This window comes from Sparus aurata, chromosome 22 (assembly GCF_900880675.1).
Source record: "Sparus aurata chromosome 22, fSpaAur1.1, whole genome shotgun sequence".
NCBI classification, from domain to species: Eukaryota; Metazoa; Chordata; class Actinopteri; order Spariformes; family Sparidae; genus Sparus; species Sparus aurata.
The window spans coordinates 27,359,004-27,374,519 of record NC_044208.1 but is presented as its reverse complement, the minus strand read 5'-3'; the positions used below and the strand labels follow the sequence as shown (position 1 = coordinate 27,374,519).

At 41.7% G+C, this 15,516-nt stretch overlaps 1 protein-coding gene across 3 annotated transcripts; it reads left to right on the top strand.

Annotated features, from left to right (window-relative positions):
• Positions 1-499: 499 nt before the first annotated feature.
• Positions 500-10,451, top strand: gtf2a1 (general transcription factor IIA, 1). 3 transcript variants are annotated; one of them, XM_030405810.1, is made up of 10 exons: positions 500-671; positions 2,423-2,524; positions 2,883-3,069; positions 3,388-3,452; positions 4,754-4,829; positions 4,940-5,064; positions 6,050-6,154; positions 6,373-6,651; positions 7,003-7,092; positions 8,131-10,451. In XM_030405810.1, the coding sequence occupies exons 1-10, from the start codon at positions 642-644 to the stop codon at positions 8,236-8,238; spliced, it is 1,167 nt and encodes a 388-aa protein (XP_030261670.1). In that variant the 5' UTR covers positions 500-641; the 3' UTR covers positions 8,239-10,451. The 3 variants fall into 3 exon arrangements, with proteins under 3 accessions (XP_030261670.1, XP_030261669.1, XP_030261671.1); XM_030405809.1 differs by having other exon boundaries at positions 4,940-5,082; XM_030405811.1 differs by having other exon boundaries at positions 602-715; positions 4,940-5,082.
• The last annotated feature ends 5,065 nt before the right edge of the window (positions 10,452-15,516 follow it).

Genomic DNA, 15,516 nt, shown 5'->3' with positions numbered 1-15,516 from the left:
ATAAAAGATGGATTTCAGAGTGGTGTCACAGTGCCCCCCTTTATGCTCACTGTCCTCACATGCTGCAGCAATTTGCCCTATTTTAATTATAATACATAAACATGATAAAACAGGTTTTCCTTTGAGTTTTATTTACTCAGTTGTCATACAGATTCATTATCTGCAACTCCAGATCAACAGCAGCAGGCCCAGCGCTCCTCTAACGTATTTGGGTCGCCATAGTTACAGTTGGCCTAATTCATTAAACAAGATCAGTCGGCATTATAACGCTGCTGCGATCACAACACGTCAATCTTCCCCCCTTTCACGTTTAAACTACATTTCCCAGCAGCATGTGTCGTTTTTTTTGCGTGATCGTCGCACTCCGCGCGAACTCTCGCGATATGTGCGGTTTGACCCTGCCCTATGTCTCGCGCACTCGCAGCTCCATCGCTCAGTATATAAAGCAGGACAACGACGGAAGGAGGACGGCTGGGTAGTCGCAGCCCGGGATTGTAAATAAGACCGCTGAAACTGTGTTTTATTTACAAAAGTGATGCCGGCTGTTTTAAAATATCGTTCCCAGTTGTTTTAAGTCGTTTTTCGTAATTTTTGGCTCTGTTTCTCGCCTATTTCCGTGTGGTTTTTACACTACGCGTATAATGGCGAGCTCGGCTAACTCGAACCCAGTGGTAAGGATCAATCTCTAAGGACTGTCAGCGGGGGAAAAATGGGGGTAAAGATAATGGAAAAGCTGTCGACGAGTCGGTTTTATTTTATCTCAGGAACAATGTGTATGCTTTAACAAACACTTTCACTGCTCTATGAAATAAAAGTAAGTTCAGTCTATCGGCCATTTTAATCAGTTTTTCCTTTTTAAAACAACTAGATGGTTCTTGTCAGATTACACCATCTGGTAGGAGCGATGGCTAACGTTAGAGGAGCTGGAGAAATAAGTGAAAATGGTGTTTTATTCAGGGTTATGTTAGTGATGAAAATGCAGTTTTATATAGTTATGGACTGTTGAAGCTTTAATGAATTAGTCGTTGGTTAATGGTACAGTCTCAGGCTTCTCTTTGTGTGGTTAAATTAATTTAAGTTGAGTATTACCGGTGTTCGATGTTTTTTAGGGGTATTTTTTGGCTGTTACTGTAGATAACAGGCTATAATATTAGCTTAACTGCTTTTATTTTCTTACATAATTTTTTATAAAAATGCCGATGTACGCAAAGCACCTTGCCACTATCCACTGCGAATGAATTAAGCTTATTTAAAAAATTAAAGTCTAATTTAGCCGAAAGTCGTCAACGGTCACTCTAACGCCTCATCATTGTCCACCATTCCACGAGCAGAAGGCAGCTAGTCGTCCCCCCCTCAAAAAAACCACCACTTTTACACCATCTCATCACAGTTTTAGTCCTTCTCCCCTCCGACATGGCCATATTACTTTTTAGTCAAAGCTGAGAACTGATAAGATATTAAACCGAAAATATCCTTCACATTCCGCCACATAGTGTGGAAAATGTACGGGGCTTTTTTTTTTTCTCCGGGCGCGCAGTTTTTGCCGCTCCGTAAAATGGCTTCCCTCGTCTCCCCTCGCTCCGGTTCTGGCCCTTCCTCCTTTCTGCTGCCTGGTTTTATACAGCCATATTGGCTCTCTAATATAGACTTGCCCGGGATGGGAAGGTGCTTCTCGACGCTACGTCACCGGCTCTACATATAAACAGCAGACTGTGCTTTAAATAGTGGAGCAGACAGGCCGAGGGGGAGGGAAGGGAAGGGAGAGACCGAGGTCCGTGCTGCGGACACTCGGGGGGGACAATGCGGCGCAGGGAGCGCAGTGCGGTGGCCTGCGTGACTGTCGTTTGTGGGCTTTACATTGAACCGCTGTTCCTCTGCGGCTAACCGCGGCGTCGTGTAGACCTTTTACACGGTACACACAGTTGTTGTTGTTGGTGGTGTGCGCCATGTATGCCACGGTATCCTGAGGGACGTACTGTAAAACGTCAACGGTCGTGACAGACGTTACTGTATATAGATCTTGTGGGTTAGCATAACAAGCTAAACAGTGCTGTGATGTAGCTTAGGGACTAGTTAGCATGTAGCAGTTACAAAGTGGAGCCACCTTTTTTTTAATATATATAATAGCTGTGCAGCAGGTTTATACTTTATTAAGTTACACTAAGTTATGCTAATTTTGCAGGACATATTTAAATGTATTGTACCAGGGGTTGTAACACATTTAGTAACTGATTTCTTGATATTAAACATATTTCTGAACACCAAACACATCATAATTTCATTGTAAACACTGATCACACTTAATATGATTTTAAGTGTTATATTTATTTGTTGTTGTTTTCATCCAGGTCTCCATTTCCCAAACACAGTAATGAAGATGTGCTTTTTTTCTTTTCCATGTCTTGTCTTTGCTTCCTCGCAGCCTAAGCTATATAAGTCTGTGATTGAGGATGTGATCAACGAGGTGCGAGAGCTGTTCCTGGATGAGGGGGTGGATGAGCAAGTGCTCCTGGAGCTGAAAACGGTAACCGTCACAAGCATTTATGTTCCAGTGTACATCTGCAATAGGAGGAAATATCACTTGTGGGGAAGTGTGGTGAGGCTTGCTTCATTGCAGCGTAGGAACTAACTGGTTTCAAGCTTTTATTATGATTTCCTAAATGTAAGATTATATCTCATTATAGATTTCTCCTGAATACAGTAATGAAATATATATGTGAGAATGCCCGGTCTTTATGAAAGTTATACATCACGTAATGTTATTAAAAGAGGGGGAACGACGTGCTAGAACAACATAAAAGCATTTCTGAATGTTTCCACAACAACAACAACATGATACGTGTTGTCTTTTTACCTCTCTTTCTACTTGGCCGATGCTTCAGCTATGGGAAAACAAACTGTTGCAGTCGAAGGCAGTGGAGGGCTTCCATACTGAGGAGCAGGCAGCCCTGCAGGCCGCTCAGCAGCAGCAGCAACAGCAGCAGCAGGTCCAGCAGGTCCAACAAGTCCAGCAGGTGACCCAGCCAGCACAGGCCCAGCAAGTCATCCTGCCCCCTCAGCAGCAGCAAGGTTAGTTACTACTGCTTTGTGAGGGCAGAGAACAACTACAGATTTAACATATGTGAAAGGTAATTTCAGCAGACCATAAAAATGTATATACGGACAAGTCATATGCAGCCATTTAATTAATTCCTCACTGAAATAGGGATTTTGGAGGAAAAATCCTGTTAAAGGGATTTTTTGTTCTTTTGCACGACTAACAGGAGTAGATTAATTGACCAAATCAGTGTTAGCAGATGTTCTTCTGTCTGTTTAATCAAAAATTCAATCAAATTGTTAGTCAGCTGGGCTTTTCAGGGTTTGATTTAAGCTTGTTTCTCTCCACAGCTCCCCAGCAGCAAGTCATTGTTCAGGATTCCAAGATTCTACAGCATATGAGTGCAACGGGGATGGTAAGAACATAAAGTTAGCTTAAAGTCATTGTTTTCTGCTCATCACAAAAAGGCTCCGACTCCCTTACTTTCTGATGTTGGTAGTGAACTCACATCTTTATCAAGTTTTATGTGTTCTGCTTTTGTTCACAGCTGCTATATATAGTTCCCGTAACAAACACATTCACTGCCACTACAGATGTTTTCATTTAATTGATTTTAACACCAGACAGAGGTGCTCCTGAGTGGCAACACCTCTTGCACATACCTCAAAATAGAAAGTAGAAGTTTTAGAAATGAGTGCAGCTATAGAGGTAAACTAAGCGGGAATTGCGATATGTTCGACTGATCTGCCCACACACCCTGCAGTAAAAGCTAAGCCCAGCACTTCTTTTTGTCGTCAAACTTGCCATTTTACCTCTGAGAAAATGCCAATTTTGATTTATTTTGTTGCAGTGCGACTTCAACCCTAAAAACTCCCACTCAGTTAATTTCATCTAAGTTTGCTTCAGCACACGTATTTGTCAGCCAAAAGGAAGTGGATCTTAATGCGTCTCTGCAGGCTTTTTCCTCCGAGCAGGATGACTGGTCTAGTAACAAACAGATGGATGGGCAGTAGGACATGGAAAAAGAGAGAGAGGGAGAGAGCAGAGGAGAGGAAGAGGCCTTCAGAAAGTTTTTCAGTGGCATGGATGACAGCGGCGATGATACATTTTCTCACATGCTCCTGCTGCTTCTCGCACACACTAACAAACGCACCTTTTCCTTTATCCGTTCAAATTTCGCACAATGGAACGTCAACACTTTCTTTCCTTTTTGTACTTCCTGCTCTTGACACCACTTCTGTTCAGCCAGCCATCTGTGCTGTTTGTAGAAAACCTTGTTTTTTGTCTTGATGCTCAAACACCATTTTTAAGCTTCAATTGGAAATTTCTAATATTGCGTCATCAAACCTGGCGGATGAAATAAACAAATGCAAATGAGTAAAGGCTGCTTTTATCACAGCAGCCAAGGGAATATGAATATTAGCACTTTAATTATAAAGATGTTCTGCTGTATTTCATAAATATATTAAAACCCTCCAGAGAAATGCACTTAACACTAAAGTCAGAAATACCTGTATGTGTGTGTACTGGCATATATTTGTAATACCCTTAAGAGTATTTTCACCATGACAACCATAAAACTTCATCAGTATTGTTTTCCACATCCTTGAAGGTCTTTTGCTTGTAGACTTGGTGGATGTGTGTGTGTGTGTGCGCGCGCACATCACTGCATTGTTTCAGCTATTCTTAAATATTTGTTCTTCTTTCCTCCCCTAGAGTGCAGCAGCTACCGCAGCAACCCTTGCTTTGCCCACAGGGGTCACCCCATACCAACAGCTCATCACCAGCCAAGGTAAAACACGCTCACAAGCTGATCTGTGCATCAGATTGTGAAGAAAACACTTAGATATTTAACATGACAAATGAAGCGCTCACGACTCTTTGTGTGTTGTGGTCTCTCAGGTCAGATCCTGCAGGTGGTGCGTGCTCCCAATGGGGCGCAGTACATCATCCAGCAGCCCCAGCAGCAGATCCTCCTGCAGCAGCAGATGCAGCCTGGTGGCGTGCAGGCGCCGGTCATACAACAGGTACGCCCCATTACGCAGGTAGGAACACCAAGCTTTGTTGAATTGGGGGCAGGGAAGTGGGCTTGAATTGCAACATGGCTGCCTGTATCTTGTTTATCTGATTTCTTTTAGAACGACAACCGACAGCTCATAGTTTTATATTAATTGACATCCTGTGTCTCGTGGGTTAAAGACAAGTAATTAAGTAATGCAGTTTGGCTATGGTGTATCTGATATCAGCGAGTTGGTGTTGTTCAGGGAACATAATGATTAATGTGGCTCCAGGCCCGTCTCTTTTAACTTTAAGAACAGTGACGGAAACTGCATTCGATGCAAGCTGTTGTTGCTGAATGGGCCAAGTAGAGGACTCTCACTAGAGGGATGTATTATACACTTAGTATTTTTCACACCAATTTTCATTCAGACTTTCCTGTTAGACTTTCAGTTTTCTGTCACTGTCTGTTTAGGCAACAAAAATACTTGGTTAGATTTAGGAAACATTGGTTAAAATATTCCCTTTCACAACAGTTAGCACGTGTCTGAAAGGATAACTTCTCCCTCGTGAAAATTGTTTCCAGTCTTTTCCCGTGTTGCAAAGCTTTGACATTACAAAAACGTGATCGGTCAGTTTCAATAATGTTCCATGAACAACACCAACACGGTAATATCAGATTGTGTGTTTGGCTGCATAGCTGTGGGTTGTCCGGGTTTACAACCAATGGAATAATCCACTCTTGGAAAAGTATGGGAAAAGAAAATACATAAAATAATTCTGGAAAATCTGAGATTTGACTACTCAAACCTTTTCCCTCTGTAATGTTTTGTATCAGCAATATGTAAACTGCATTTAAAGTCCATCACGATATGATGAGAGAGAATACTGGTTCTTTCTTTTTGTTTTTATGTAAACAGTACCAGTGCTTAAAAATTACAGCAGAACAATACACTTATATTTATCTAGTGGCTTTTGTAAAACGTTGGTTCTTCCTGTTTACCGTGTGTGCAGGTCCTGGCTCCTCTGCAGGGAGGTCTTCCCCAGCAAACAGGAGTCATCATCCAGCCGCAGCAGATTGTCTTAGCTTCAGGAAACAAAGTCCAAGGCAGTACGCAGGTCAGCACTTTGTCTACTCCTTCTTTACAGATTTAATGGCTGTTTTCTGCACATATTTTGTGCCTTTTTTTGTATTGATTGATGTATATTGGGTAAGTTAATATTATCTTTAGTGTGCACAAAGTTAGACAGGAAGCTTGCTTATCTATAAACCCCAGATACAAATGCTGTTCCTTCAACATAGATGACCAGACAATCACCGTTTCCTCTCCCACTAGGTGATGCAGGCAGCTATGGCACAGCAGCCTGGTCAGGCAGCAACAGCTCAGGTCCAGCAGGTTCAGCAGGCCCAGGGTGCAGCTGCACCACAGGCCCAGCCTCAGCAGCAAGCCCAGGCTCAAGCCCAGCCTCAGGCCCAGCAGCCTCCCATGATGCTGCAGGTGGACGGAGCCGGAGACACCTCCTCAGAAGAGGACGAGGATGAGGAGGAGGAGTATGATGAAGATGACGAGGAGGAGAAGGACAAGGACGGGGGAGAGGACGGGCAGGTGGAGGAGGTGGGCAGTGCTGAATGTTGTTCGGCTCAGCAGAAAATATTTTTATTAAGTGGAGCAGTGTTTGGAAAACTTTGGTTCAACTGGCCAAAAAGTAATATAATCCTAATATGTTTTCCTCCTGGTGAAGGATAAAAAGATGTTATACTGTATAACGACATTGTCTCTTCCCGAGATAATAAATACGAATCAGTTACGAGTGCATTTCTCCCACAACAAAATCAATAAGACATTTGGTTTGCCACAGTCAGCCAGTCTTTGTTTTGAAATTTTATAGACCACAAATTCTGTTTAAATAACTTTCACAGCACATTTAACTTAATTTCAACCGGCTGGTTTTTGTTTCCTCGTCAGGAGCCTCTGAACAGTGGCGATGATGTCAGTGATGAGGAGGACCAGGAGCTGTTTGATACAGAGAATGTAGTGGTGTGCCAGTACGACAAGGTGAGAAATGATCTACGAAGTGGGATAAAGTATCTGATATTAACTTTATTCAAGTATCGAAAGTACAAGTAATCATATATATATTTACACGTGCACTATGGGTCCTCTGATGATTGACCTGGCCAGTTATTATTTCTGACATTCGGTATTTTTATGATTGTTGGAATCAGTTTTTTGTTTTTTTTTAAGATAAAATGAGTAAATTGAAACATGTGCTACTTTAGCTCTAATGTATCCTCTAATCTGCAAAGTAACTAGAATCTAAAGTTATCAAATTAATAAAGTACAGTATAAGAAGAAAGAAGCAGAAAATAGAAACTCAAAAATCAAAATTGTACTTGAGTAAGTACTTAGTTACATTCATCAATGTTTCATCTTCAATGCCACAATTCTAATTTCTTTCGATATGTTAAATCCCGTATATAACTAAAAATGAAACTTGGAACATTATTTATTTATATTTATCTTTTGCATTCATTTAACACTTAAGGTCTCCAGTCTGTTTCAGGACTAACACTAAATGTCGACACTCTTCACACTAAGCAATAAGCAATTTCAGAGTCACCAGTTTGCGAACATTTTCTTTTTTTCTAATCCGTTATTAAAAAGTGATATTTTTAGCAATATACAAACTGCAGAGCAAAGCTAGAGCAAAGCAGTTTTCCTACACGAGATTGAATGAAACATTAAAGACTTTTAAATTGTGATATTTTGTTTTGTGTCAGTTTTGGAAACTAACTGCTGTCATAAATAAAACCCTGATGAGGCATTTTACAATCCCTTTAGCGCTCTTTCTGTCTGATGCTCATTCATGCCTTGAGTGTAGTGTTTGATCGGCAGTATCATTCAGCCCCAAGTGTAAATATTTGATGCAAATTCAGTGCTTATAAAGAGACTATTATTGCGGGTTAATGTGTCCAGCTGAGCCTTCGGGGTGCATGGGTTAAAGACATTAGAGGCTGCGTCCACTGTAAGATGAAACAGTGTCCATCTGTCCTTGACGCCCACGACATTAATTTCCTTCCCTCTACTCCCCAGATTCACAGAAGTAAGAACAAATGGAAATTCCACCTGAAGGACGGGATCATGAACCTGAACGGGAGAGACTATGTCTTCTCCAAAGCCATTGGGGATGCCGAATGGTGAAGTAGAAAAAAAAAAAAAACAGACAAAGCGACAGGAGCAGGAACTCTGTAACTCCTTCTATCCAGTTAACAGACACTTCAATATCCTTCCATATCCTGTGACTGGATTCATTTCAGGAAACTTCTACAGAGTGTTTGAGAACTCTGACAAACCCAAAGGACTGTGAGGTACCGTAAAAACCTGGGTGTCGTCAAAAAAAACACTCGACTAGCCTTGCGGGATGAGAAACCTACAGCGGAAGGGAAAGCCTGTGAAAAGAGCGATCTTTATCTTCTTTTTTTTGTTTGTTTTGCTTCATCCGGGCTTCTCTTCCTTTTTTTTTTTCCTGAGAGAATTCACACACATTGGAAAGTAAGCATTTCACATCGTACAGGTGTAGTGGACCAGGGTGACCCGACCTGGAGGTCAGAGGTCATTCATTATAACCCCGTAGATGAGAAACACCTTCATTGATGCACTGTAGTCGGTTGACTGGATTGACTCGTGTCTACATTTAAGTCCAAACTTAGTGCCACCAGTCAAGATTGCTGCCTTTAGAACGGCCAGAATCACCTTTTGGCTTCTAATTTTTGTTCTTGGATCATAATACTGTCTCAGTCCATGTTTCTGAAATGGTGCTCCAGAGTGTTTTATGTAGTTAACCCCTGTTATTGTTTTAAACCTTTTTTTTTTTTTTTTTTAAATGCGCTTGATGAAGGGTTAAGACAAAGAAGGTAAAAATTACAGGAATTCTAAACTAACTAAAAAGTAGTTTAAAGGCATTTTTTCTTCTTTTGTTTTTTTTAGAAATTTACGAAGCAGTGCTGAATCAAAAAAAAAAAATACTGTTATTTTCCTCATCGCCTTCTCTGGAGCTTCATTCCATCTTTATCTCAAAACTTAACAAGAACAACAACAAAACAAAAAAAGAAGAGAAGAGCAGATCCAACACTGAATTCATTTAAGAATTGTACAAAATGTCTGAGCGTTTGTCCTGTCGGTGTTTCCTCTTTGCTTTTATTTTTAGTTCTCTGCTGCCGTCTGAAAAAAAATTTGCACTGTCAGTTTATCAATGTGTCGTGAAATCAGTCAGTCGAGTTAATCAATAGCCACAGCGTGCTCTCCTCTGTCCGTGTGTGTGTGTGTGTGTGTGTGTGTGTGTGTGTGTGTGTGTGTGAAAGAATGACTGAGTGTGTGTGTGTTGGCTGAAGTGTGTGTTGTCATCGCTTTCTTTTTCTTCTTCTGGAATTGTACCAGTTTATTTTCTCTTGCACACCCCATGCTCTCAAATGGTCACAGCCGAAACAGTAAAAAATAGAACAAATTAGGTATCTTTGGTGAGGGCAGGATGGCGTCCTTTTTTTAATTTATTCCTTGAAAGTTTATGAAATGTTCTATATTTCGAAAAGGTTGGAAAGCCGCACCAAACTGTGCTCTTATAATCTAATAAGTGTTCCTTTTTTTTCTTTCTTCTTCTTCTTCTTCTTTTTCTTTCTGTTGGCTGGACAAAGCTTCAAAACGCTGTGCTCCAAAAACCATTTCGTCCACCATATGTTTCTCCTGTGCTTTTCATTTTATCTATGACTTTTAAATGAGAATATTTTCTATTGAAGTGAGTTGAACTCGGGGGGGCCGTGTGTTTCTCTGCAGTTTGTTTTTAGTGGCCCTGTTGCAGCAATTTGAAATAAAATATGTGTTTTTTGACTGTTGTGTCGATTTGGTTGATGGTTGGCTCAATAGAGTAGTATGTTGTTGTTGTTTTTTTTAAAAAGACCACCGAGGAAGCGTTGATGAGAACCAAGAAGTGAAACATTCAGTATGTTCTGTTGCATTTTCAAAACAAAATCACGTTGGCAGAAATCATACTTTCTTCACAGTTACTAAATTTGTAATTGCATCTATTTTGTGATGTATTCTGAATACAAACCAGCCATAAAAAAAGGCTTTCGCTTTCAAGAAGACACTTGTAAATGTCCAATAACAAATTTATAATGTGCCATGGAAGATGTTCCCAAAACGGAGACAAATCTGCTCTTTCAGCTCAGCAACTCTCCGTGGTTATCAGTCACCAAACTCAAATCAGTTCATCGTCACTTAATTACTTTTTATGTTCATCTCCTTCTCATTGAATGTTGCGTGTGCCTTTCTGAACTTTTATTTTCTCCGCTGTTCACAAAATGATAAGTTGAGCTTATGAAAGGATGTCTATTAAAAATGTATCCACTGCTTTCTAATTGTTTTGTCGTGTGTGTGTTTGTGTGTGTGTGTGTGTTTCTAGCTGCTGTTCAGATGACGAATGAATTCTTAGGAAGCATTTACATTTTTGAAAAAATTAAAATCAAGTTTCGGAACAAAGCTCGGGAGGTTGTGCCTTGAATGCATTTCGTTGTTGACAATTAAGAAAGAACGACAATTTCCAAGTCATTTTGAGCCCCAATGTTAAACTACATTTAAACAAGTGGATATTATTTAACTGTTCGTATAAAAGTGGACATTTTTACTGTATTTCTTTACAGTTAACTGACGGTGTTTTTAGTCAGGTCAACTTCTTTGAGTTGCAGAATCCAGACAGTCCAACCATTCATTCATTAACTCATTACTTTTACTAATATTTTACTTTATTAGCTCTTATTGGTTTAACATAACTATTTAAAACAATTTATCCAGGACTTTTAGCTAACATACGCTACAAGAATAACTTTATATTACAATTGAAACATTTGGTCCTTACCTTGTTTTGCTTTTTCAACACTTATTCATATTTGTTTAATCTATTTCGACATATATCTTAAAGTATAAGGCTACTTTTACCTATTTGAAACATTCATTTTTTGTAGCCAAACTTTAGCTGCTATTGAAATAATAAATAGCTTTATGCAACGTCTTATCCACGAGGCTGCTCATCACTTGCTTTCTGTTCATCTTACCCACACTTTTCTTCTTCTTTTGGCTTTATTTATTTAAACAATTCATCGGTAACCTTTTGCTAACTACAGCGTCCAAATGGTACAGCTGAGTCAATATGAGTACACAGAATATAACTGAGTCTTTAGTTGAGTTTCTCTAATCTTTCAAAACACCCCGTCTTACTATTCAAGGCAGCGAGTTAGGAATCACTTTCCCATCGACATCCGATGCAGCATGGACCCTGAGACCCAGGATCTGCCCGAGTCTGTCTTCGATTCTGCTTCCTTTAGCTGCATAATCCAGCGTCTGGACGGCTGTCAGAGTAAGCACAAGCATGGGCGTTCTCCCTGCGTTTCCTCCAAATCCTTCCCCAAACTGATACAATCCCCGCGTATTTTCTTGCGGGTAATTATGAGATAAAGGTGTGGTGCTGTCCGGGATTAAAGTCGATTCAGAAACTACATGGAGATTTTTTTGCCCCTTGATTGTAAATGGATTTGAGGCCGGCTGTCACTTCTACAGTGTATCAGGCGTCCACAAAGACTTATTCAGCCCCTGTTCAGACCTGGTGGAGGAAGAATGTCTCCCTGGCTGGCGTCTGATGAAGTGGGCCCTGTTGCTACTCCTGGGCACTCAGACATGAGAGTCGGAGCTGCTGGCGAATGAGCCTTATAATGAGGCCCTGGAGATGTCTAGCTTAGACTCCATAGCTTTCTCTGCTTACCGGCTAACCGACTGTGACTGCCAATCAGCGGCGTGGCAAAATAGAGTTTGTAGGCTTCGGTGGAATGTAGTAGTCCGGCCTGTTGGCTGCGGCACGCTGACTTTACCGACGACTCAGAAAATGTTGAGCTCTTTGGGACAAAGGGGCCTTCTGTCCATTTCTAATGGAGATTCCTCCCTTCCTGGTTTTCCTTGTCTTCCGTATGTCCTTTATAGTCACTCATTATAAGTGTGGCATGTCTGATAAGCAGTTAGGAGAAAGTTGTTCTATCAAGACGGAAAAAAAGTCATTATTTGTCTTTGCCAAAACACACCTTTCTTCACAGCTCTTGCAAAAAGGTGAGAGCCTTTTTTTTGTTTTTTCCTCCAGAAATCCAAGTGTTGCTTGATTGTGTCAAGTCAAGTCTAGAGGTGGCAGTACGCCCCGGCTGAAGTGCTTGTTGAACGGGCAAACGGCGTCTGAATCCTCTTCCCCAACACCTTTCTGATCAGACAAGCATCGCCATTTCACGGAGCAGATGTGTTGAGAAGGCAACACTATAAATGCCTATAAGTTATCGCTGTATTTGATTGTATTTTTTTCCCAGCTTTGTTTGGGGTCGTTTGCAGGAAGTTAAACTTTTGCCTTTAAGGCCCAGACGCTGAAGATTGCTGCATCGATTGCAAATACGCACTGAGAGGAAAACAGCCGACAGCCAGCTAGCTTGTGCGTTCTGCGTCTGTGTGAGAGGGAATAACCCTCCACATCATGAGGAGGCGGTAGACCGTAGTCAACATTCAAAAGGAAATACCAGAAAACTCGGAAAAATTGTTGTTTTCACAGCCACTTCTTACAGAGAATATGTCTAATAAAGAGTTGCAAACGTCACTTTCACATACCGACGGGAGGAGAGCTCAGAGATAACATTTTAAACTTTTGGGACTTCGAAGTGGATTTATCTTCTCTCCTGTTTATCAGCCCGACTGCAGCGGCGTTACGCAGAGCTGACCTCCGTCTTCAGGTGTTTATGTTCTGTAGTGTTGACGGCCGACCGGAGCTGGAGGCCAAATGTACTTTATTCATGAGCAACATCACAGAGAGGAGAAGAGGGGAGAAGTGAGAGAAGCAGAGTCTCTTTTGAGTACCAGAACTCACAGAGAGTTGTCCAGAAATTACTACACACACACACACACACACACACACCTGGCGTTGTTGCTCGCTAGCGCTTGCTTACGGATAGTGTCGAGTGAAGTGAACTGGCTGTTGGAGGCAAATAAACAAAGCATGAATAACGCAAGTAAACACAAGTGCTACTGCCGTCAAACTCACTGTCGATGTTTACAGCGTTAAACAACCACCGCTGCTGTTGAAAATCCATCTGATGTGACTCAGACGCAAAACGCTCACAGATGTTTTATTTGCGTTTCGTTCACTGACCTCTCTATCCCAGAAGGCGCACACACGAAACACACCGTCACCTTGAGTAACCTTGTGGGTTTCCCCGGAGTTTTTGAGATATTGTAAATACACAACTCCACGAAATATATAACAGTGCTCTCGTCGCTTTGAGACATTTTAATGTGGAGTTCCTACTTGTTATAGCTTTTAAAGGGATATTCCGGTGTAAGTTTAATCCATGGTCTAAATCACCGTGAAACTGTGTTAGACTCCCTCTCGAGAGATCAAGTTAGCAGACCGCTAATTTACGGAGTTTTATCAACCTCAGAAACGACCGCACGACAACAATACACTGCAGTAAATGGATCCAAATATAAACCGCCACCAAAAAGCCACAAATAATGCTCAGAACAGCACCAACTTCAGCAACAGTACAAATAGGGTCTCAGCACATAGTCCGGGGCATCTAACCTCCGCTAGCTTAGCTGGATTTCTATTGTGAAGCTAAAAACAGATTTCAACTCTCCTCCATCAGCTTCCAGGTCGGGGAAGTCCCGACGCGACGATTACCGAGTACGGTTAGAAACGCTCAATTCCGTTCTTTTCCCTGTCCGCTCTCGATAATAACTGTTATAAACTGGCAGGTAAGACACATATGAACTTTGATTGCTTTTCCATGGAGTCATAATCATACATTTTCATCCATGAGCCGCGGAACTCTACTGCACTCGGTAATCGACTCGTCGGGACTTCCCGTCAACAGGAAGCTGCTGCAGAAGAGTGGTAAATTTAGTCAGCTTTTCAGTAGAAATCCAGCTAAGCTAGCGGAGGTTAGATGCCCCGGACTATGTGCTGAGACCCTATTTGTACTGTTGCTGAAGTTTGGTGCTGTTCTGAGCATTATTTGTGGCTTTTTGGTGGCGGTTTATATTTGGATCCATTTACTGCAGTGTATTGTTGTCGTGCGGTCGTTTCCGAGGTTGATAAAACTCCGTAAATTAGCGGTCTGCTAACTTGATCTCTCGAGAGGGAGTCTAACACAGTTTCACGGTGTGTTAGACCATAGATTAAACTTACACCAGAATATCCCTTTAAGTCATCAGATGCAAAGACCTCAGACTGGCATAAGTCAAAACGTGATGTGCAGAAAGCTGGATGTGATTATTCATCAGCAAAAGAGAACAAATTCAAATAAATTCCGTGTTGCACAGCATATGAATATGCATACGTAGTGCTCCTCGGTCACTCAAGGCCGCGGGAAGCAGAAGTTGTAGTAAGCCAAGTCCTTCTGCAAGGATCAGTGCACAAGTCATTAGCTCCATTAACCAACCGCAACAACCAAAGTTGGCAGACTTAACTGATATACTTTATTTGTTGGCCGAGGTCTTAAGCCTTGTTTCCCTCAGTCTGATTTGGGTGCGATCCGCCGGAGTGATGCCAGATACCAGTGAGTTCATAATGACCCAGACATCCACACAAATAACTGAAGCAAAGAGTGAGATTCTTATTGTCCTGCATGGACTAAACTCTACTGTTAAGATGTGTAAAAAAAACACTTTTACAGCAACAGAGGGACAAAAGTTTTCACCGACTCAAACTACATGCTTTGCTCTCGTAGTCATTCAAGAGTTTTCTGCGTGTAAGAGGAACTTAACTCTTCAAGAGGACCGTCCATGCCTACCGGCCCGCGGAATGACTTGAGCAATGACGTCATAAACGCTGGGATTTTATGTTCCCAACAACAAGAGCTGGACGGATACTTGAAGACTGTGACCTCCTCTGTGCAGCCAAGACTATTCTAAATCTCCTGACAGAAACCTCAGTTTCAATGTTCGGTCCTCTCATGATTCTTTTCCCACTGTATTTGAGTTTAGCAACCTAATCTGGTGTTAGCGAGGTGCATCGTCGGGTCCTGCCCTGCTTATTTGAGGAATGGCTCAGAGATGGGTTTATTTGAAATACCGGGAGAGGAATGATCAGGCAGGCCCTGAGAACCAGCTACAGGAAGAAATATCAAAATAAATCCAAGTCCGAGTCTCGATTAGTTCATTGAGTCCTTTTCCGTCTGTCGGTCATGTTGTGAACCTTCATGCACACAATGCTCCGATACTTTGTGCGATAATCCCGACGCCTCGAGAAAACAAAGCCATCGGGATTTGCACGTCACTCACGCGAATGTACAGCGATTCTGATTTTGATCGACCCTGACAGGCACACACTTGTGAAACAACTATGAGCTGTGAGTTAACATTAACTGGCAGTGGAAGGGGAGGAGGCCCTCGCGAACGCAG

What these genes read in the sequence shown, in the direction of transcription:
- gtf2a1 (XM_030405809.1), top strand. Translation starts at nt 642, where the DNA reads ATGGCGAGCTCGGCTAACTCGAACCCAGTG. An exon ending in ACAGCTCATCACCAGCCAAG is followed by an intron (nt 4,830 to 4,939) that starts GTAAAACACGCT and finishes GTGGTCTCTCAG; the next exon opens with GTCAGATCCTGCAGGTGGTG. An exon ending in TGGTGTGCCAGTACGACAAG is followed by an intron (nt 7,093 to 8,130) that starts GTGAGAAATGAT and finishes TCTACTCCCCAG; the next exon opens with ATTCACAGAAGTAAGAACAA.